This window comes from Gossypium hirsutum, chromosome D02, assembly GCF_007990345.1.
Source record: "Gossypium hirsutum isolate 1008001.06 chromosome D02, Gossypium_hirsutum_v2.1, whole genome shotgun sequence".
NCBI classification, from domain to species: Eukaryota; Viridiplantae; Streptophyta; class Magnoliopsida; order Malvales; family Malvaceae; genus Gossypium; species Gossypium hirsutum.
The window spans coordinates 63,293,487-63,317,983 of NC_053438.1; the positions used below are offsets into that span (position 1 = coordinate 63,293,487).

Consider the following 24,497-nt stretch of genomic DNA (forward strand, 5'->3'; position numbering starts at 1 on the left):
TTCGTAGCACTCCGATCTACCAAGTCAATATTCTCACCACAATAAACATCCTCGGGTAGTTGGATTGTCGACAATACCTTGGTTCCAGCTTTTGTATTATGATTCACGAGCACAACGCACTATCGTTGACGAGTACCCAAGATACATATACTGATACAGGGGTTGCGCGTGGACCAAGATCGAGTTGCCAAGTCACGAGGAAACTCCTACGAGGTTCTAGACGAACAGATCTGAAAACAAAAACAAAGAATCGAAAACAAATCAGATCTGTAAATTCAATTAAATGAGCAACAAGGAACAAAGAACGAATGAATAGATGTCTTCGAAGTTCAAGAAGATGAAATCGAACTCCAATAGTGAAATCCCACAAGCCAAATTTGCCCAAGAACACCAAAACAGTAAGTAAATTAAAACAACCAGATTTTTAATAGAAGATTAAGAATTTGGGGCGGCAAAAAGAAAAGAAAGAAATTGATGAAATTGAACAATTCAAGAAGTGAATTTAAAATGCAATTCGGTCCAATTGAACTCCCAAGATGAATTGCCCAAATTTCAGCAACCAAAAGAACTCCAAACAGATTATGACCCAATCGGCCAAACCCTAAAATTTGGGGATTTTGAGAACGACTCCTTGCTGCCAATGAATGATGATTTAATTCGATTCTTTGAGTTGAATATGGCTGTAAAAGTACAAGAAGAACAGCAAACAAATGAGATAAAGAATCGACACAAGAGAAATTAAATAAAGAAAACGAAACAGCAAGAAATAAAAGATAAGTCCTAAAGATCCTTAAAATCCCGAAAGACTTCACAGATCTCTTCAAACGGCTCTAATCTCCCCTCCAAAGAATATCGATGGCAAGAAGAAGGTTGAAGATGGCTCCCACAATCAAAAGATTGTTAAAACAACTTCTAAAGAAAACTCAAGAGAGAAATCTTGGAGAAAACTCAAAGAAAATTCTGCTCTCAACAAATCTGAAATTTAAGAATAATTCTAAGTGTGATGTACAAGGGGTGGCCGGCCATGCCTTTAAATAGGCCTCAACTAATTCTAATCTCACAAGTAACTAATAAAAATTAAACCTAATTAATAAAATAAAATGGAAAATTTGGCCATGCACTCAATTGGGCTGTTTTGGGCCGAATTTCACATGTAATATTCCTAAAGCTTAAAAAATTAAATTAAACAATTAAAATATTTACAAATTGGGCCCTTTGACATTTTGGCTTGATTTTCAACTAAATATGTAGTAATTTCTTGATTGGGCTGGAATTTGCTTATTGGGCCTCGCCTTCAAGAATTTGGGCTTGTGATCCATATCCTACCAAATTTGGGTCGTTGATGCTCGTAACGGAGATCCAATGCGTTTTGGCTGCAAGATTTGGTTTCTTGGACCAAGATTTCCAAGATTTGAAATCTTGATTTTCTTGATTCTTGAAATCTCTTCGAACAGCAAAATTGAGCCAAGATTCAGTTTCTTGATTTTCTTGAAAACAAGAAAGTGAATCTTGATTTTCTTGTTCTCTCGTGTATGCATCTAAGGCCTTGCTAACAAACTCTTGAATGGTCCCATTTAGTTTGGAACGCATTTTTTGGGCCTTTGATCTCGTTATTGGGCCTTGTGGTAATTTGAGCCCATCACGTTCTTGGGCTTGGGTTGGGCCTTTGTGACTCGTATCGTTGACGAGTACCCAAGATACATATACAATAAACAAAAGGAACCAAAAGAGTATTAATTCGATTAAGGAAATTCAAGCCCAACACGAATTCGTAATCATTTAAATGAATTATCTCGAAGTCTTATTTGCCTTTCCACTCATTAACTTGCTAACTTAGAGACCAAGTTTACCCATGACTATATTCGGTATGAACAAATTAGATGCCCCTGTATCAATAAGAGAACTCCTCCTTCGGCTTGCTATGTTGATGTCCACAAATATCAACCCTTTTTGCTTACGATCCCTTTTCATTTTAGCATAATTGAGTATCACTGAAACAAGCTTTAAATCCTTACTCTTTGGCTTTGCTTCCTCTTTTTTATTGATCGTAAACAATTTGGATCTTTTCATTTTTGGAAAAACATTGATTTCTGTAGGTAAATGAACTCAAATTGATCTGAAATTGTGTACTATTTCTTGACACTTTGATACATTGAAAAAAATATTTCCCACAAAAAATAAAAAATTGAAAAAAAATCAAGAAAAGGTGAAAAAGATAAAAAAAAATTAAAAAAAATTTTGGGTTGAATTTTGTGCCTAAAAATTCCAAATCTTATATTTATCATATAAAGATGCTCCATTTTAATTTTTGTGATTTTAGCACATCGGAAACAACTTGAACGGGAAATTCAAATTGTTTTTCATTGTTTCATATTTTCTGCTTGGTAGTTTATTTTGTTTGATTCTAACCTTAGGTTTTCTTCTGTTTTTTAGTTTTCCTTATTCTACTACGCATTCTAACACATTTTCGCTTCTTGTGTTACTAGGTACGAAAAGAGTTGTTTCTCCTTTCTTCGCGCAACTTATTTATTTTAAAGTCAAGTTCTTCTTTGGCTTCTTAGAACCTTAGGTCAGCTTTGTTAGAGAGTGATCGCACATTTTTTTTAATACTATTGAGTTTGGTTACTCTTTAAAAGTTCAAGCGAGAAAATCTTAACTTTTTTCTTTGCCTCTTAGAGTTGTTTTTTTTGCGAGTGCATAGTGGTGAGAGTTAATTTTCTTTGATAAACTTTTCTTTTCTTTTTTAAGTTTTTTTTATTTCAGTCTCTACTAATGGCACGCACACGTAGTAAGGATGGTAAGCGTGATAGTCCCTTATTTACCATGAAACAACTTATAACAATGCTCGAAGAACTTTAAAAAGATTTTAATGAGGCACTGAAGTGTTTGGAAAATAAGTACAACACTTTGCAAGATCGTGTCCTTCATAACAAGGCGGTTAAACATACATTTATCCAGACTTTGGCTCAATTGGATGCCAACAATGATGATGATGAGTAGCGTCTTCACTATTACAATAAGACTGATGATCATGATGATGGTTATGAGTCACAACAATCCTTTGGATGGCTCGCGTACTCATAATGAAACTTTTAGTACTAGTGCTCGTGGCCAATTTTTTGTGGCTAAACAAAAATTCAATGTTCCACCATTTAAAGGCAAGCATGATCCTAATGCCTATTATGATTTGGAGAATAAAATTGAACTGATGTTTGAATATTGCAAATGTTCGAAGAAAGAGAAAGTTAAATTAGCTACCTTAGAATTCTTCGATTATGCTTTAAGTTGGTGGACTCAATTATTACGATCTCAACAAATAAACCATGAGAGATCGATCGAGTTTATAAGAAAGCAATCTTGCACAAAAGAAACTAACTCCCAAAGTGGAAAACTTTATTAATGACAAACAATTGTGTATCTAATGAAAAATGAAGAGGCCTTTATATAGGCTAGCTAACTACACCCAAGTAAAACTCTTACGTATACTGAAACTCTAATTAATCTAAACAAGAAATAGTTTTAAACTAAATTTTCTTGTTGACTAAGAAACATAAAACTCCTAAATAACTTAAAATACTTAAAAAATATCCAAAATTTGGAATAAGTAAATAATAAGATAATAAAACCTAATAAATATTATATTGAACTCATATATAATAAAAATTAAGCCTAAAAATTGAACCCGATATGATTTAGACTCAAAATCAAAGCCTGAAACTCATAATTTTCACAATAATCTCGTCCAGTAATTCTGCTATCGTAGTCTTCTCTAAAATAGTCATAACTTGAGCTCCCAAACTAAAATTTGAGTTAGTCAAAGTGTATTTCGAAGCTAAGAGATAGATCATCGAACGCTATGAAGACATCTCAACCTATAAATGCCTGGATCTCATCCAAATAGTCACCGAAAGTCGATTGATTTTCCAAACTTGAAAATTGGTAGCTTCGGTGAATGAAATTTAATAAATTTCATCTCATTCGTACATGTATATAAGTCCTTTAACAAAAATATTCCTCTATAAATTACTCAACCTCCTAAATTGGGAAAAAATATCATCAATCCCTACTTTCCAAATTAAACCTAATATCTCAAAATAAATTACATTTTATCACCTTAAATAATCTTTTTCAGTATCTAACTAACTTCAAAAATCTTTTTAATAACTCTAAATTCTTTCCCTTAGAAATTTTATGATCCCCATCCCTGAAATATTACTGTTAATGACACTGGAATTTTTTTAGGGCATTACAGTGGAAGCACAATCAATATTCTTTCAATCCCAAAATATTAATTTGGTAATTATGGCAAACCCCAATAATATAATATATCAACAATTAAGGCAAATCAGCCATAATACCATAATCAAGCAAATAATAAATTGGGACACATAATTTTATGTGGGAAACCCCTTTAAAGCAAATGGTAAAAACCACAGGACTTGAAAGTCTACCAAAAGCTCCACTGTAATAAAAAAAAAGTCTTCCTACAAGATTATAACACAAAGCCACAACAAGATCATATAACTCAACAAAAACTATCAACAAGTAATCTCAAGCAAATTAAAGAGAAAAGTTGATAATATCACTAAAAACAAGAACCCAAAGCTATAATGGTTGTATTGAAAATCCCACAATACACAATTGAAAACCTCAAGTCTACTAACTATTAACTAAAAATCAGCTCAAACGGATACCGTATAGACCCCCAATCAAAGAGTTGATAAAAACTTCACTTGGTGAATAAAACCTTTTTCCTCTCTCATTTCCTTTTTGGTTTGCGGCATATACAAAAAAAAATTGTTCAAAATGTTGCCCCCACTATATATATATACTAGGGAATACTCATGGGCCATGCGTTCAACAAATCTCCCCCTACCACTATGTGGGGATGTTCGCCATATTGACGTTCAAGCAACGAGTTTCAAACTTCCCTCTTGGTAAAGCCTAGGTCAACATATCAGCTCAATTATCATTAGTGTGAATTTTCTCAAGCTCTAACAACTTAGCTTAAATAACTTCTCATATCCAATGATACCTTACATCAATATGTTTAGATCAAGCATGAAAAGTTAAATTCTTACCAAGATGAATAGCACTTTAGTTATTACAAAACAAGAGTTACCTCTCTTGAGCAAAGACGAGTTCTTGCACAATTTTTTTATCCAAAGCAACTCTTTGCATACCACAGTAACTACAATAAACTCAAACTCGGTAGTGGATAAAACAACACATTTTTGCAATCTAGATTGTCAAACCACAACTCTTCTTGCAAAATTGATTAAGTGACTCAAAGTAGATCTTCTCGAGTCAATATCTCCAACCATATCTAAATTTTTCTAACCAACTAAAGCAAGTTAAAAGTGCCTAAAGATATCTCATAATCCACTTCATTGCACTCTAGTGCTCTCTGCCTGTATTAGAAAATGTTAGGCCCAAAAATACCAAGAGGGTGGTGAATTGGTATTTAAAAAAAACTTTACACAATTTTCTAAATAATAAGGAAATGAAAGAAAAGATTAGACAATTCTATTTATAGTGGTTTTACCACTAATTTCCTACCTCCACTATCTTAATATACCTCAACCAAATATATCTCAAATCATTATATTTGAAAATTAATATAATTTTATATAAGATTAAACATTAGATTATATATTTATAATAATTTTATTATAACATAAATTTTATTTCCTTTATAGATTTTAGTTTAAAGATGGAAAAATCTTCAAAAACATAAATATAATAAATAATTATTATGAAAATATAATTTATTGAGTAATTTAATATTTTTTAAATTATTTTATTGAAACATTAATTTAAATTATAATATAAATTATCATTTTTTATTCATATAAAATAAAAATTTTAAATTAATATTATTATTCACATAAATTTCCTCTAAGTTAATATTATTTCTTCTAATTATATAATTTTAATTGTTAATTATAAATTAAATATTATTTTATACTTAGTATCATGGGGCTTTTTTAAAGAAAATGCCACTAAATCTATATGAAAAAAGAATAATATTTATTAAAGTACAATTATTTTAAAGAAATAAATTTAGCGACGTTTATAACCTATTTTAGTGATTCGTATAGTAAACATTGTAAGAAGTTATGGTATCAAAAATTTTTTGTGGTAATTCAGGCCTCCGCGCTATTTCTTAGTCGTGGCGTTTTGGTCCATAAACACCACTATAGGTTGCATTCTAGTTGCATTTTTTGCCCAAGTGCCACAAAAGGTCTTACCTCATTGCGTTTTTTTTGTAAATACCGCTAGTTTCCACCATTACATCTCTAATTTCCTATAGTGGTTCTTTGTTGCTAATGCTTTGTGATTCTATGGAGTGTGTTCGATTATGATATCTTGTGTTAGTTTTCTTTATGATCTTTTAATATGCTTAGTTTTCTTGTAAAACTTTAGGTACCTATATGTAGTGCTTTTGTTACAATGTTCAATGCTTTCAAGAGTTTCTAGACTACTTGTAATTTTGGTGTGAAGTTGCATTTTGTTCCATGTGTAGTTGTGTCATGTGTGTCCTTTTTATTGATGTATTTTATGGTTTTATGGTTTTATGAAGATTTCACTTAGGTATGCTTGTTTTAGTGTTTTCATAAACATTTTGATTAGTTCTATCCTTTTGGGTTTTTAACAAAATTTTATTGATTGTAAAGAAAAAAAAATTCTACAATGCATATGCTTCTTGAGACTTAATGCAGGGGTTAAGTAGATAAAACTTATTGAGTGGTAGTGGCACACAACCAAGTTTCACATAGCTTTAGGAATGTCCCATGTTTAGCCTCGTTATACCCCCATTCGAATAAAGACATGTGGCAAGCCGGATGGATAAGCGAGGACCATCTGTTGCTCCAAGCCCAGGCTTCCGTTAGGAACCTTATATTGTTGGTTACCAAACCTCACGTGGGTTCAACTTCTTTATATCATCAGGTCAGAATGAATAGCGAGGTCTGTCCCGTCATAGACATCCTCGTCCCATCGAAGACATCCACCTATGCGCTCCATAATGATGATTAAATTGCAAGTTTAACACCTTAACGTTGCATCACACAGGACCTCTTGCTTATAAATACCTTTAGGAATGATGAAGAAAGGGTTGACTCTCCAAAGATACCAAGCCTATATTTTGCCAACTTACCTTCTAAACTTAGCTTTCATACTTTCCTCTCCTCCATTCTTTGTAATCTCCAGCTCTTCGCCCCGACTGGGTGAACCGACCTTTGTAGCAACCACCATATCCTCTTCCTTATCTTCTCTTTATTGCACCACTGTATCAACAAGCCTTTATATTGTTTAATGCTTAAACCAAAAAATGTACTTAAACTATATTGTTTTCCCCAAATTAGTACCTAAACTCTTTTTTTTGGTCAAAAGAGGTACCTAAATTATACTTTATTACCCAAATTACCCCCGAAATGTTAACACCTTTAAAAAAAGCCTTAACCAATGGTTTTGTGACATGTCACACTTTTTAACTAAATAAATCCAAAAAAAAGTAAAATATTATTTCCTCAAGCTTTTTAAAAAAAAACTTAAAAACATATTAATCTATTTCGTTCTTAACACAATAACTCCAATCATGGAAAATTCAAGAACCCATCGAAAAACTTATCCAAACTCAGTTTTCGACAACAAAACCCAAATTCCGACAAACTTCTTTTATGTTTTTAAACCTTCATTCAAAACCCATGTATTTTTTTTCTTAAAAACAACTTTATCCATTCTTTTAGATATTTACATATCAAAGCTATTTAACAATTAAAAGAAAGTACATTAAAGGCGAAGAAAGAATTGTGACGAGGAGGGAGAGAGTATAAAAAATATATTTGGAAAGCTTTTAATTTAATTTAATTTAATTTAATTTGTTTTTTATATTTTAATTTAATTATAATATTTTAATTTAATTATAATTTAAAAATGTCACATGTCACAAAATGATTTGTTAAGAGGTTTTTTTAACGGTGTTAACTTTTTGTTGTAATTTGGATAACAATGTATAATTTAGGCATCATTTGTGGCAAAAAAAATTAGGTACTAACTTGAAAAAAATAATATAATTTAGATGCCATTTTATGATTTAAGCCATTACTTATCTGATTTTATTAGAATGCTAATACTAATTCTAACTATGGCCGAGGAGTTGCTCAAGGAAGAGAACTAGTTTAGTAAATTGTTGATTGGTTAACTTAACATGGTATAATAGAAAATGAAGTTGAACAAAGTATAAAGGGTTTATGGCAGGAAATAAGGATTATGTGGAAATCAACCTTATTTGCAGGGGCGAAGCCAAAAAAAATTTTAGGGGGCTAAATTAAATTGTAATATTTTACTATAGTAAAAGTGCAATTTAATAATTTTAATAGTCTATATCTTTATAATTTTTAAAGGAGTAAATCAAAATTTTATCATTTTTAGGGAGACTAACGTGCAATTTTACTTTTACTAATTTAAAATTTTAAAAATATTAAAAGGCCTAAATGAAAAAAAATTATTTCAAGCAAGTCGGGCCTTACCAGTCCCCTTGGACTCACCCCTGTTTATTTGAAACTTTCTTCACGTAATTTGGGCCATACTCTAGAGTAGAAATTGTTGTCCAATTTTATCTTTTGCATAAATAATAGATAACAATAACAAAATTCAATTCAATTAAAAAATATACAAAATTGATATTTTTCATAAAAAATAATTAAAGTTTGGGTAAACTATCAAAATAGTCACTTTTGTTTATCTCAGGTTGCATTTTAGTTACTTACGTTAACCTGTTATAATATTTTAGTCACTGAGCTGTTAATTATCATTGTCATTAATGGTATAACGGTAACCTGACGTGGCACGTTAAATCATCATTTCAAACAAAAAATTTAGGTTAAATTATATAATTGGTCCCCATATTTTTTCGTTTTGAGCAATTTAAATTTTTTTTATGTTCTTTTAACTTTTTTTTTCTTTTCTTTTTCCATTCTTTTCTACTTCTCCCTTTGTTTTCCTCCCTTCTTTATCTCTGTTTTCCTCATGATTAATTCAAAGAAATGGGATTTCAAACATGAGGCATATGCGAAGTTGTTTCACTTGAATGATCTAATAATTAATTCAAAGAATTAGGATTTCAAACATGAGGCATCTGCAAATTATGTCAAACAGACAACTAAATGTTACTTGTTAATGTGTAGCATTTAACCATACGATGGATTTAAGGACCTTGTTGCACGAAAATCATTTGAAGCAACTCTTGGAACCACCATTGGAATATGGAGAAGGGAACATAAAAGAAAAAAAAAAGAAAGTTCAAAGAACATAAAAGAGATGAAGAATAGAGGAAAACAGAGGGAGAAGCGGAAGAGAAAGGAAAATAAAGAAAAAAAAGAAAGTTAAAAGAACATAAAAGAAAAAAAATAGCTCAAAACAAAATATATAGGAACCAATTGTATAATTTAACCTAAAATTTTTGTTTGAAATGATGATTTAACGTGCCACGTCAGCTTGCTATTACATCGTTAACAACAATTAACAGCTCGGTGACTAAAATGTTATAACACAATAATGTAAGTGACTAAAACGTAAAATTTCAAACATAAATGATTAAAATGTAACTCGAGACAAACAAAAGTGACTATTTTGATAGTTTACCCTTAAAGTTTTAACTAATAATATATTATTATATAATGATGCTTGCATAATAAAAAGTGTTAGAGAGAGCAAAATTCTAAGCACTTTATGGATTTATAAATGTTTTATTTTGAATCGAGTGAGATTTTTTGTTAATAGCAGAGCGTGACAAGATGGAGGTGTTCTTTTTTGGAAGATGAGTATGTATTGATTTTGATACTTGCCCTACTCCGCCCTGATATATAAAATTATCATTTTACCTTTATACATAACTATTAAAAGAGTGAAAATATAAATTTGTTTCATAGAATAACCCTCAAATTAGTCTAACTTTTATAAACTATTAAAAAGGTAAAATTATTGTTTTACTTTTATATATAATGTATTTATTGTATAATAAAATTGTGTATTCTGTATTTGTTTTAAAAAATAAATTGGACATGTATAAATGTATCTAACCTCTATAAAGCTGGTCATGATTTTTAAGATTATACCTTCATCGTAAGAACGAGATAAAGTATATCAAGTATAAATTGATGATAGATTTACCAGCATCTACCTTTACTTCGCTCAATTACCATCTCTAACTAGATTTAACTTTTTTCTTCTCAGCCACTGAAATTATAATGTTAATCGAAACCCTGAATCACTATCCCACGAAAAGGTGTAGGCCGATCAACTCCACCTTTGGCCAATGCATCAGGTAAATCTACTACCTTAAAACATGCGCATGAAGAGAAGGCACCCTTAATCCCGTTGAAAATGGACCACGACCTTCAAGGTTGTTAAAATGTTTGCATTGATGATTACAAAGTTAAAAAGTAGCTTAGCAATTTAAAATTTGAGCTTTCGACTCAAGTAGAAGAAAAGATTTATGTTGGATATTAACAGGTTCTGCCGGTGAAAGAAAAAAATCTACTTTTACTACATTGAAGACAAACTTTTCTGTGTGTATCTGTTTGGTTGTTTTTGTTTAGTTAATTTTTATGTTGGATTCATACAAGACGATGAAGGAACCATGAATCGATAATTTAAAAGGGACATGATCCCTCTGTCTCGGACATGAAGTTTTCTCTTAAAAACTTGGTCTAATAAATCGGCGACATATTTGTCATTTCACTTCCTCATCAAGAAATGACCCATCATGGAAGTCTAGACGGTCGCTGGACACTTTGACCACCCCTATCCATAAATATATATCTTACTTTGGAAATAAGTGTCATTTATAAACACATCAAGATGGGTATGAGAATGAGACTGGGCATGGTTATTTCAACCAGATCAAATCGGTTAGATTAAACTATCGGTTTGTAGAAAAGTTTTAGATTGAGTGAGTTGAAATTTGGTATGAATTAGTTGAACCATGTTAAAAAATAAATTGAATTGGCGATTAAATTGATTATTATTATTATTTTAATGAATTATTTAATCGAATTGTCTATACTAATCAGATCGACAAATCGAAGACTTGACCGATATGACCACAGATCCAATTCTAAAACATTGAGAATGAGAATAGGAAAGAAATCAAAAAATAAAATAAAAAATTATCGTGCCAACTTAATATACACCAAATTTATATATATGAATATGACAGTCGAAATTACTTATAATTTACATATACTACATTATGCCACACTTATTATGTGGGTGAAAGAAAACATTTTACATAGAAAATTATTATTTTTTAAATATTCAGCAATGATATAAATTTTATTAAACATGTGTTTGATCTTTGGATATGTGATTTTTAGTTGTTTCATTTAAAGATTATAAAAAAGTATGAAAAGAGAAAACACCATGAATTCATAATAATATTAGTTATCATTTAAAAGAAAGAGTATATTAATATTTGACCAACTAAGGAAATAATATATTAGTCTTTTTCCAATTAAGTTGGTGCTCAATTGACTCATGATACCGAGTTAAAAGCTTAATATATAGAATAGAAGTATAGATAATACATTTTAAATAACACGGAGTCAATCAAATACTAATTTAATTGATTAATGACTAAAATAATTATATGATTTTAAAAGTGTTTTTAATGTTTTTTTTTATATAATATTCAAATATATACCATTGCTAAGGGTATATAGTATTATATAAATATATAGGCGACCCGAAATTTACAGTCATTCGGCCATATTATATGTTTGATATGCCTGTCTGGGAGTGGGAAAATACACCAGAAACCATGTTTCATATGGTGGCATGTTCAAATATATTATATTAGAAATAAAAGTTGAGGGAGCTTAGATAACATCATCCACTGTCGCAATTATTGACTTTTAATTGGTTAAAGTGTTGCGAAATAATTAACAACAGAGTAAAACATGCAATTGATATATTTTTTGATCTTTTGCTTAATGGATTCTATCAGTAAATCTTAAACCTGCAGGAAACAAAACAAGTATCAATTGAAAACATTCAGAACTTAATATTGAGAAAATCAGGATAATTTGAATGGAATAAGTGATTGCAATTAATGGTAACTTTACAATCCTTTTTTAACTTTTGTTAAGGATAGATATCGAGAAAGCACTTCATTTGTTTATATATAATAACTGTTTCATTAAATGCAAGCTGAACTAGCTTTAGTAAAGGTGGGTTTGGATGGGCGATTAGATGAGATGCGGTGCGTTTAGCTTACTTTTTGTCTCACGCTACAGTATCACTACGGTATCTAATCTCACCGCCACTGCTGTTTTTACACTAACCGCAGGTAAACGCACCGCCCATCCAAACTCACCCTAAGTCTTAGAAGGTGAGTGATCAGAAGTGAAAGAAAATAATTTTGTTTAGTGTAGAGTGAGGTTACATTTTATACTCGTTAAGTATAGTGGATTAACTCTCTAAATAAGAAAATTTTCGTATTAGGCAAATAAACTTTTAATATTCATCTCTATTTTACCTACAACAACGACTCAACTCAACCCAACCCAATTTCAATTTGACGAGCAAAAGTCTTACAATCTTCAATTACTAACAAAACGATCTTTTAAGGTCTAATGTAACCGGTTGCTACTTGTTAACATTAATATCAAACATAGACTCACGCAAGATTCAAGAACAAGCAACATACTAGAATTAATATACCAAGCTCAAATTTCCTTATAAAACAAGTTGCTAATATAGTATAGTTCCCAGAGTTTCTGTAGAATATCACTAAGCCAAGCGATGGCAGGCATCTGAGGTCAAGCGCCAAGACATTTCTTTGATCTTTACGTACATTGTTCCCAACAAATCTATCGCTCCTTCCATTGACACCATACATTCATTACCTGAGCTGTAGCGTCATAGAAAAGCGCAAACATAACAAGTACAGTTGTTTATTACAATGTCAATCGATGTCACACTAGAACTAGATGTGAAACTTATCTGCCTGGCTTCATTAATTGAGTAATTTAACCTTAAGCATAACCAGTCATCCCAACAGTTGAATTCGTTCGATTTGCCTTGTGAGCCGGCATTGTGGTGGTTGCTTTGGCGAAATACATGTAGTAGTATACGTTGAGAATCATTGTGGCAACCACAAACACTGCTCCTGCAATAAAGACACCTTTCCTCAATGTTTCACAGGAGAAATTCTGGGCATAAATCATTCCACGATACTTGGTGTGATAAGCATTCCTAGTTGCACCCGCTATTAGACATGCTTCTGCAACCAAGAAAGTCAACCTGCAAATGCAGGTGCACAAAAGAATTAGAAGGGAAAAAGATTTCCACAAAAATCTCCTCTGTAGCATGAACATTTGGAATTTCCAAAACAAGCAGGATATACATAAGGCTAGAAGTAATATATACATACATACAGATGTATGTATACATATATGATATGAGCAGAAAGCCACATAGAAAACAAGCAAGAAAGATAATAAAATTCGAACAGAAATCATATTGATCAAATGGTAGAGAAGGAAATAGTATGGCATATCATAAATGAGATTTCATTAAAACAGGAGGGCAAGGAGCATAAAAGTAGGAAGGTGAGCAATCAGAGAAGAGCTTTGGTCGAAGTTCAAAGAGTGATGGATTTATGAACATGATGTGGCATGTCAACCTCAAATACTTACCATGATGAGACAAAATATATGATAGACCAAGCTCGATCACTACCCGGTGCTAATGGCCTCCCAAAACACATGCACTTCGTAACTCCCATCAACAGCGATTCACCAGAAAGAAGAAACAAGAAAGCACCTACTCCATAGCCAGTGGCAACATCCGAGTTGTAGACACAATATGTAGAATTTGTTATGTCATCTTTAACAACAGTGCCCTGCAATGCAGCAAAGTAAAGGTTAAAAGGTCATAAATTAAACAATGCACATGGCCTCATCATAACCTGATGTTTGGGCTTAAAACATCTCCAGAAAGGAGGTTGAAATTTGCCAATAGCGAAGTCATATCCAACCCCTACTGCTTTACAAAATACAATAACTACATACATGGAAATGACCCCAAACCTTAAACCCTAAACATAGTCCTATCAGCAGCCCAAAATTCTGACCATTTCAAATTAAACAAAAAATTCAGCTACATATTAAGTGCACTAATATTAGAGAGATGTCAGCATGCATATTTCTTTAGTTTCACATTGAAATAATTACTTAAACAAGTGCTCATCATTGCGCTTCATTAGGTACCTATGCACCACAAGTTTTGGACCTTATAAAGAAACTGCACTAGATATTACTGCATTAAATAAGGTTGAAAGAAGCAATGTAAGCCTAATCCACGCTAGGATAAGTGCATGCAAAAGCGCATCTTACTTCAGTTTGTCAAGTATTTCAACAGATATCTTGCAGACAATGTATTAAGAAGCAGGTGGCTCTTTGCAGGATATTTAGTATTACCGGCTCAGTACAAGTATGAACAATTAAATAGGTACACTATTCTGTGATTCTTCTTGTTAAATATGTTTACTATATAGTAATGCTGGAGATATCTTTTATTGAAATGTCAGAAAAATGATTTTATATTTCCTTCTCTCTGGAGAGTATTGAAGTTAGTGTATAGTGGCTTATAGGATTAAAAACCAATGAAATAAATTACTATTTCAAGACAATGTACCATTAGATGCCTCATTCAGATTATGTGAGAAGTGCCATTGCCATAAAAAGAGAGTTTGAAGAAGGGGACATTGACCGGGGAAGGGGGAATGGGAAATCCAGATGCTCAATGTAGAAGCTTCTCAAATTGGCTGAAATTGGGCTTTTACTGTTACAACTTTTCTTTTTTTTTTTTTTCTTTCCTGATAGATCAGGCACAATATTCACATTAATTTTGAGGACAATGTGAGTCATGAAAGGAATGAACTAAAATATCATCAATTGAAAGAACAAATAATGTATTTTGAGAGTAAATTAATGAACTTAAACGTAGATCTTCAACCAAAAAAAAATTGAAAAAAGAAGAATATTTTAATAACATATTCTACATGTAGAATCATGGAATAAAGAAATAGTTGCAGAGGAGCTGAAACTTAAAACATACCATCCGAACAAAACCCACCAAAATTCACTCTAAAACCCCACAGATCTCTACATATCACACCTCAGAAAGCCTAGTTTCTTTATCAACTCAAACATCAGATACAAAAACAGTAAGCACTAAAACCCCCCAAAAAAAGAAGAAGATTGAAAGGGATGCTTGAGGTATCTAAAGCAAAGCTGAAAAGAGTAAAGAATGGGCTTACAACGCTTCTTCTTCTCTCGGCTGCAATGGCAAACCCAAATGCGACCAAGCTAAGGACTACCACCAGAAGGTGCACAAGGGTTGAGCCCTTTCCTTCTCCCATCTCTGCTTTGAGCTGACGCAGGCACTGACAGGGTATGGATAAGCGAGGCAAAGAGAGCGGCCCTTGTTTAGCTGCTGCTTTCAGTGAAGAAAATGTGGAATTTGATCAAAGCAATGTAAAATAAACAGAGTAGTAGAAAGCAGTGAAAGGCTATATTTTCTTTTTCCAAAAAGTGTCAACTTTAGACCCACGCCTATTCTATTCGTTCGCTGAATCACGCGCCCTTCAATTACCATATTTACCACTCAAAGTAAAAACTTTTTACTGCTTTAAGTCTAATTTTAGAGATAAATCCTAAAATTATACATTAATTTTAATTTAATATGTAATTGTGTACATGAACTTTAATTTGGTACAATTATGCACGTAAAACTTTAATTGTGATTCAAACCTATACTTAAAATTTTAATTTTGATTTAATCATATACATTTAAAGAGATAAATATATCAATTTATTTTTATATTGAATAAACATAATTTTTTATGTAATATATAAACATAAAATGATGTTATATCAATCATTGTGTTAATAAATTATAAGAATTTGATCAAATCAAAATTTATTGTATAGAATTACACAAAATCAAAATTTATATATACAATTACACATTAAATCATAATTGATATATAATTTTGATATTTATCTCTTAATTTTATTTTAAACTTTTTGTATAAAAAATAAAGAAAAAAAACACTTAAGAATGAGCAAGAGATGATGGTGATCGTTGGGAACTGGAAACTAATTTGCACTTTGTTATCACGCGGGGTATGCAGTTCGAGATTTCGCTTTTCTTGAAGGAAAATCCTTTTATAAGGGTACATGGGACATTTCATCATATTTTAGTAGTTAGGTAAAATCGTTGGTTTTTTTAAAAAAAAATAAAGAATATAGGTTTTCTTTTAAAATAATTAAGTAAACTAATTTTCTACGATTAATTATCACATAAGTGAAAGCTCCCTGTAGAATGTGTTTTACGTTGAGGCGACATCTTATCTTATAAGGTGCGTTTTTATCCAATAAGATGCCACGTTTTTATTGTCAACATATTAACCGTTTAATTTTAAATAATTTCAAATTTAAATCATTAATTGTAAAAATCGAGATAAATCTAATGATTTACACTTTTAGTTATCCTAGGAATCCCAAACATTTTTTTTCCCAATAAAATGCTTCTAATTAAATTTGTGAAGTCATCTCCTATCTTTTTAAACATTTTCAAACATGTTTCATATCCCACGGTAGAGGTTTCCTACAACATAGAGATGATATGTAGAGACTTTTTCAAGATTTTGCCTTTGTAGAGAAATATTGCATGCTAATAAGAACAGTGTTGAAGTTAACAATATTAAGTTCATTTTCTCAAACAAAGTTCATGATTGCTATAGATAATTTGGACACTTGCCCCAATAAACTAATTTGTTTAAAGAAAATATATAATTACTTCTTTTTGTTACTCTGTTTATGATATTTTGTTCAAAATTTTGGTATTACAAATTTATGTGTTAATAATTTTATGCTGTAACAATATATTAGAATAATATAGTAATAAATTTTTATTTTTATTTTGTGTATAATATTCTCGTATCTATTCACTATATTGTGTATTGTTAAATAGGCTTTGTCATAGAAGATGAGCAAAAGAATTAGAGACATTATTTATTACAACGATCAACTTTGTGACACTGAGATCAAGATCATTTTTGCATACACCCAATCTATAGAATTGACTTTCAACAGGAGTGTCAAACTTAATGAACTTCTATCAAGAATTAGTAGGAAAATCTAGAAATCAAGTCAGAGGAGAATATCGAGATTGAAATATAGGTACCTATCGCCAGTGAACTCTATAAGATATACTACATTTGAGCTGAATGACGACATGAATATTGAGCTAATGATTGATGCACATTACTCAACTAGGGATGTTGTAGTAGAGTTATATATCCAATTTGAGGATGTACATGTATGTGCTCCTAGTTCATCAGCATTTCTTGCTAATATTTATCCCACTTTTGGTCAAGAACAAGAAGCAAAAAGTTCAACAAACATGATTGTGAAGTGATTTCACAATGTTGTTGAAAAGCCTTATTTGGGGATGCTTAAATCATCAATGGAAAGGCATTCAATTGTTCAATATATATATATAATCCTAAAATTTAATAATAATAATAATAATAAAGGATAATGGCAAAAAATATCATGTACTTTAATAAATCTCTCAATGCGATACATCTACTTTTAATTTGTCCAATATGGAACTTGAAATTGCATGCCATGTGTCACTTTTGACACTTCAATAAAGACCTCATTATATTTATAGGATTAAAATACAATAAACCTAAAAAATACTTGTTTAACCAAAACAACTAAAAAATCTTAATTATTAAAGTAATTAAATTAAATTAAAGCTAGTATAATGAGAGGATTTATCTCATTGTAGTTTTATTAACACATTTTGAAAAAAATGGAGAAGATGCAAGCTATGTCGATAAACTCCAATGCGGGAGTAGGTAGGGCAATGAAAAAAGTTCAATATTTGGAAGATGTTTCAATAGATACGAACTACATAGAGAAGGAAACTGAAGGGGAATCATGATTTTCATTCAAAGATATGCTTATGGGACATGGGAAAAAGAAAGGGAAAGAACATGAGGTTGATGACATAGGGGTGTGTAAGAGAGATGTTATCATGAAGGTGATTGATGAGATTTCCCCGATACGATTTTCAAATAGGATCCATGGGTTGATTGAGAAGGTATGTCTCTTACCCTAGTCATCAAGTTGTTAGGGCGTCAAATTTGTTTTAATACTCTTCTAGGAAAAGTTATTTCTTTATGGAAACCTGTCAAGGAATCTAACTTATGAATCTAGAAAATGACTATTATTTGGTAAAATTCAAGAGCAAAGAGAATTATTTGTCTATGTTAACAAATGGTTTGTGGATTATTTATGGATAATACTTGACAGTTCAACCATGGTCACCAATGTTTTCTACTAGCCAAGATTATCTATGAAGGGTGTAACACCCCTAATCTGTATCTGTCACCGAATTAGGGTTACGAGGCATTACCGAACAAAATATAGTTCATCACGATCATTTATTACAATTCATGCACAAAATTATAATGACTTCTTTACAATAGTTATCAAATTCAAATAGCAACCATTCACTCATTCATATAAGTCAAATTCATATATATATAAAGCACATATCCAATTAATTCAAACATGCATTATTAATCATATTACAAATACGAACCACGCTTCAAATTCAATCATATCAATTTCCTCCATTCAATCAAATTTTCGAACCACCTAACATGCATCAAAGTCATACAACACGTGCTTATAAATATAAATTTTCGAACCATATGAACATCACATTCATGGTATTCGACTTCCTAAATTAAAACCAAGCATGTATCATTTCATATGTGGTACCTAGCATATAGATTATGATATTCAATTTCATAAATCTATTTCATTAGCAAATTGGAAAAACATACATTTTACATACCTATGAACATTCGAATTATTAAGTGAAAACAAGACACACCATACGGCTTAAATAACATCCATATATGAAACATTATCAAAAGATTAAATATGATCTTGACCTTTACTAATTCATACGCAATTTACCATAATATCATTAACCATTCTCAGACACAAACGACAATTATAGTATATCCAAATCATATGCTCAATAACCAATCCAAACTACCTAAACCAAGCCATTTAACTTCATCTATTCGGTCATAAATACAACCTCCAATAATCAAACCAATTTCACAACTCAAATCAAATCTAATTATACCATTTGATAGCCTGATACAACATATATCAAACTAATATGATTCAACTTCATACCTATCTTAATATCAAATAACATTCAAAAATTTTCCAATCACCAACTCATCACATATCGATATTATCATATGCAACAAATCCTTCATAAGCAAACTTTCCAAAACATAACATCTTATGCATATTTGACCATTATAACAAATAAGCCAAATCTCATGGCTTAAGAACATCAAAACACATAGCTATACAATAAGCTAAAGTAACCAAAAACATATTCCTATAAACTAGCCTATACATGCCATATTTACACAACTTCAATGAGTTCAAAAGTACCAAGAGATCGACGGATAGTGTGATGCTTATCTCCGATGCCGTCCGAATCGAGCTAGCTAACGAACCTCTATAAAACACGAAAAAATAAACTGAGTAAGCATTAAAGCTTAGTAAACCTGCATAATAGAATTTAAACTTACCACATTGCATAATTTAAGTAATTTAATCAATATGTTCAACTCGAATATTCAAATGCCTATCACACATACACCTCAATAAGTTAGAGTCTTAAATATGCATATAACTAACATTTCATCCATGAATGATTCAATTTGGCATTCAACTTACATAGCATTTCATTCATATATTTCATAAAATCTCGTTTCCAGTTCCATACGTCCTCATGACACATATCATATTTCATCTATACAATTCACATAGATCATATTCCATTTCATTCTCAATCATATAATCGGTAACAGTATAATGCCCATTGAACCTAATGAAACACCGAAGGATACTCGGGTGATACACACTATGTGCATTAATCGATAATCTGTCAATTCATTATCATTTTCTCTCTTTCAAGCCATGATCGGTAAGCTTATTCCGAGCTGAAGAACGATAAGCTTTATCAAGCTGAAACGGTAAGCTCATAAGAGCTGATATATTGGTAAGCTCATAAGAGCTGTGGTGAGTACACAAAAAATACAGGAGCTCGACCAAAACGGTAACCCCAGTGACATGTCACTCGTATCCTACGATTTTCTATAGTTCAAACAGGGCTCGGTATTACTCAATACATTTTAAATTAAGCAATTCAATATCGTTTATTTCAACCATTCAATTCACATATATATATTCATTTCATACAATTGCAATTAATTGAAAGTTCGATTCTAATTATACGAACTTACCTCGAGTTGCTCGGATGGAAATTATCGACTATTTGTCCACTTTTCCTTTTCCTCAATCTAATCCCAATCTCGACTTATCTTGATCTATATATTATCCAAATCAGCTTATTCAATCAACTATTTTATTCAATTTAGTCCAAAACACACATTATGGCTATTTTACACTTTTTCCCCTAAACTTTCACATTTTTACAATTTAGTCCCCATTTCAAAACTACACAAAATACACAAAATACCAAAGCATAGTCGAATCTTCCCTAGGTCCCTAACAGCCCATTAATTCTATTTATTTCATATTTCAACCCCTCAATTTACAGATTTCACAATTTAATCCATAATAAGCATTTTTTTATCAAAAATTACTTAATAAAATATGATAATCTATCAAAAATTATTTATTTTTCATCATCAAACAACAAAAATCTTGAATATTCATCAATGAAATCTATCAAAATCTTTAACAGTTTTGAAATCGAAGATACGGGCTAACTAGATTAAGCTAACACGACTCCAAAAATATAGAAATCGTTAAAAACGAGACAAAAATCGCTTACCAATTAAGTATTCAAAGTTGTCGAACCCTAGATTCCAAAAATGGCTTTTCTTTCTTTGATATTTGGTTGAAAAAGAATGGAAGAAGATGACAATTTGGCTTTGTTTGATCTATTATTAACTTAATTACCTATTTACCCTTTTACCCTTTAAAAATATTAATAATAACACCAATTGTCACTCCACTATCTCATAAATGGGATATTTACTTCATAAGGACCTTTACTTATAAGTTCTATAGCTATTTGATACCTTTAGCTTATAGAACACAACTTTTACGCTTTACGTGATTTAGTCTTTTTTACCGAATTAAACACTTAAACGATAAAATTTTTTATGAAAATGTCACACAACTCTAATATCATGCTGTAAATATTAAAATAATAATAAAATAAATTTTACGACCTCGAATTTATGTTTTCGAAACCACTATTCCGATTTAGGTAAAACTGAGCTGTTACAAAGGATGATAGTTTGTATTCGATTGCTATAACTCTCGGGTGGGATGTATAAGAAAAGCCTCCTTAATGCCATTAGTAATGTTATTGGTTGGGTTGTAAAGATAGATTACAACATTGGTAATGGTTATAAGGGATAGTTTTTGAGAATGGTTGTATATGTTGATTTGGATAAATTGTTGAAGTCAAAAACAGAATTGATGGTCTTCTTCAAAAAGTGGAGTATGAAGCGTTACCGAATGTGGTGGATATGTCCATGTTCAAGATGCATGTCAGGAAAAAGGCGTTAATGATGATGCCAATGAAGACCATTCGCGAAAGAATTCTGCTACAGAGGAGATGAACCGAAGGAAATTTTCGGTTTATGGATGCTCGTGAAGAGAAAATAAAATTGGAAAGCTCATAATGGTAGGGAGAAAAAATCAGGTTCAGAATATGGGAGGCTCAAGATTTTCAATCTTAAGTCAATCCACTGATAAATGTGATGTTGATGAGGAGTAGATGCGATCCAATAATCACGCTAATTTAGTTATGTTTGAAGAGTAGGTAAGTTGAGATAGTAATGATAACTTGGGTATCACTTTTAGAGCCCATCAAGCTAGCCCAGCTAGGAAAGATAGTAAGTGGACCAAGGGGAAAGGCATATTGTCTAATGGGCTGAAGAAGCCTATTAAGGTGCTATGGCTAATCAATTTGATTAAGACTTGTACTTTAGTAGGCCATGATAAAAAGGTCTTTTGATGATGGAGCAGTAATGATGTCCCGAGGCTCTAAGTTGGGCCATAATAATTCGTTCATTGACCCAATACCAATAGAAACTGGCCTTGACAAAGGGTGTCATCAGGTAGAACAGTTTGCAGAGGTTTCTCAGTTAGGGGAGCAGCAACATCGTTTGGATGGTGTTCAGCATATGATTAAGAAGCCAAATAATTTAGCTGTTAAAAAAGATAATGTCTTTTAGGCTAATTTTGAATGAGCCAAGGATAATGAATGGGGTCAGTGATTTTGCCATGGTACCTGTCTCTTTGGCCATGGAACTCACAGTGGAAGATGTTGAGAGTGCAAAGGGAGGAGGAATTATGGGCACGGGAATCGATATAGTGGTATTATTGGACTTCAATGAAGAGCCAATTAATAATATGGAGTATGCGCTCTAATGATGAGTATGTTTCTTTTTTATGAAACTTAATATATTGGTATAGAATTGTCAGGGGTGCGGACACCTTAAATTTCACAATCTCCTAAAAGAGTATAATAATGAGTTTGATATTGATGTTGTAGCTTCATTTAATCCACGAATTAGAGGAACTCGTGTTGATTCTGTCATTAGAAAATTGGGTTTTGGGTTTTCATTCAGAATTGAAGCAAATGGGTTTGGTGAGGGGTATTTGGCTCTTATGGAGAGACAATGTTAAGATTGATATTCTTGCTACAAATCGTCAATTCATCTATGCTCAGGTAAGAAACTATAATGGATGGAGTAACTTCTTATGCATGTTCATTTTTATGAGTCCTCAAGCTAGTTGTAGACGGGATCTTTGGAATTGTTTGGAATATTTATCGACAATTATTGAGGAACCTTGGTTGGTTTCTCTCTCTAAACGTACTAGGGGAACGTCTCTTAAAAGACCATGCTGCAAAATGTTCCAGGACTTTCTTTTGATAATGGCCTGAGAGACTTGGGATTTGTTAGACCAATGTTTATATGGAGGTGAGGAATTTTTCTCAATGACTTGATAGAGCTGTGTGTGGGGTGTGCTTCGTATTTCCTGAGAAATAGATGACGACATCGTGACAAGGAGGATCACAACATCACGATGAAGCGGCTTGGGATATCACGACGTGTTCTCCCATTTGGCAAACAAGTTTTAGACTTCATGTAACACCCCTAACCCGTCTCCATCGTCGGATTGGGGTTACGAAGCGTTACAGTACAAATCAGGACATTTATCATCAAACAGAAACAAAAATATAAAATAAATGATAATAATCAATAGCTTATAAAAATTAGGGTAAAAGAAAACTTACGAGCCTTAAACTGAGCTTACGGGGCCCTAAAAATGGTTTGGGAACAATCAAGGACTAATTTGAATCAAAACAGAAAAACATGCAAAAATTTAAAAAGTTTGGAAACATGGGTCACATGGCCGTGTGGCTTTACACATGGCCGTGCGACCTCCCCACACGTTGGTGTGGCCATATCGTGTAACTAATTGTGACTGTGTGAAAATTCTGCACTTAAAAAATTAATAAGACACATGGCTGTATGTGCCACACGGCCGTGTGCACCTTAAAAAGCTTCCAATAAGGCAAACTTTCATCTAAAACTTAGGTAACAAGCCAAATTAAAATCAACCATTTTCATACTTTAAAATCACATTTAAACAAGCTTAAAACATGCCAAAATATTCAACCTAAATGCCTAACCAATGTGTCCTAATTGACACCACAATTTAATTATCAACCTCAATGCACATGACACATCCACTAATTTGCATTCAAATTCATAAGTTCATATATAAAACTCATGCCAAACTTATTATTTCTTCATATTCATTCACATTCATTCATACCATGATTCAAACACTTAAATAAGGATTATATCAAATGACCAAAACAACTTTATATGAACATATTCACACCAAGATTAAAGATACATACACAAGTAAGCTTATACCAAGCTTAAAACATAACATTTGTAATAAATATCCAAATACGAACACACCTATTACATGCCAATATAACAAAAAATAAGTGTATCAAAATCTCCCAAAATGAATCTGGATAATGTGATCTTCAAGTTGATCCGATCACCCAACTCCACAAAATGTTATCTACAAGGAACAGAAAAGAACACAAGTAAGCTTCACTAGAGCTTAGTAAGTTCAACGATTAACACAATAAAGCTAACCGAATTAAACATAACAATGTAACACCCTTAACCCATATTCGTTGCTGGAATAGGGTTATAGAGCATTACCGAAATTTACAAAAACAAATAAACAAATATTTCATATCATATAGCATTCATATCAGAAACCAATTGAAATCAAGCATAA

General features: G+C 31.7%; 1 protein-coding gene and 1 long non-coding RNA gene across 3 annotated transcripts; both read right to left on the minus strand.

Moving 5' to 3' along the window:
- Positions 1 to 12,692: 12,692 nt before the first annotated feature.
- LOC107909576 (uncharacterized) lies at positions 12,693 to 15,607 on the minus strand. Of its 2 annotated transcripts, XM_041088973.1 has the most exons (4): positions 15,329 to 15,588; positions 13,704 to 13,909; positions 13,040 to 13,308; positions 12,693 to 12,916 (listed from the first exon to the last, which is right to left on the minus strand). In XM_041088973.1, exons 1-3 carry the CDS (start codon positions 15,428 to 15,430, stop codon positions 13,041 to 13,043), a joined length of 576 nt encoding a protein of 191 aa, XP_040944907.1. In that variant the 5' UTR covers positions 15,431 to 15,588; the 3' UTR covers positions 12,693 to 12,916; position 13,040. The 2 variants fall into 2 exon arrangements, with proteins under 2 accessions (XP_040944907.1, XP_016692650.1); XM_016837161.2 differs by having other exon boundaries at positions 12,693 to 13,308; positions 15,329 to 15,607.
- Positions 15,608 to 19,330: 3,723 nt separating this feature from the next.
- On the minus strand, positions 19,331 to 21,103 carry LOC121214766 (uncharacterized). The gene is made up of 3 exons (XR_005910505.1): positions 20,983 to 21,103; positions 20,429 to 20,512; positions 19,331 to 19,638 (listed from the first exon to the last, which is right to left on the minus strand). It is a non-coding gene; the product is annotated as an uncharacterized lncRNA (long non-coding RNA).
- Positions 21,104 to 24,497: the final 3,394 nt, after the last annotated feature.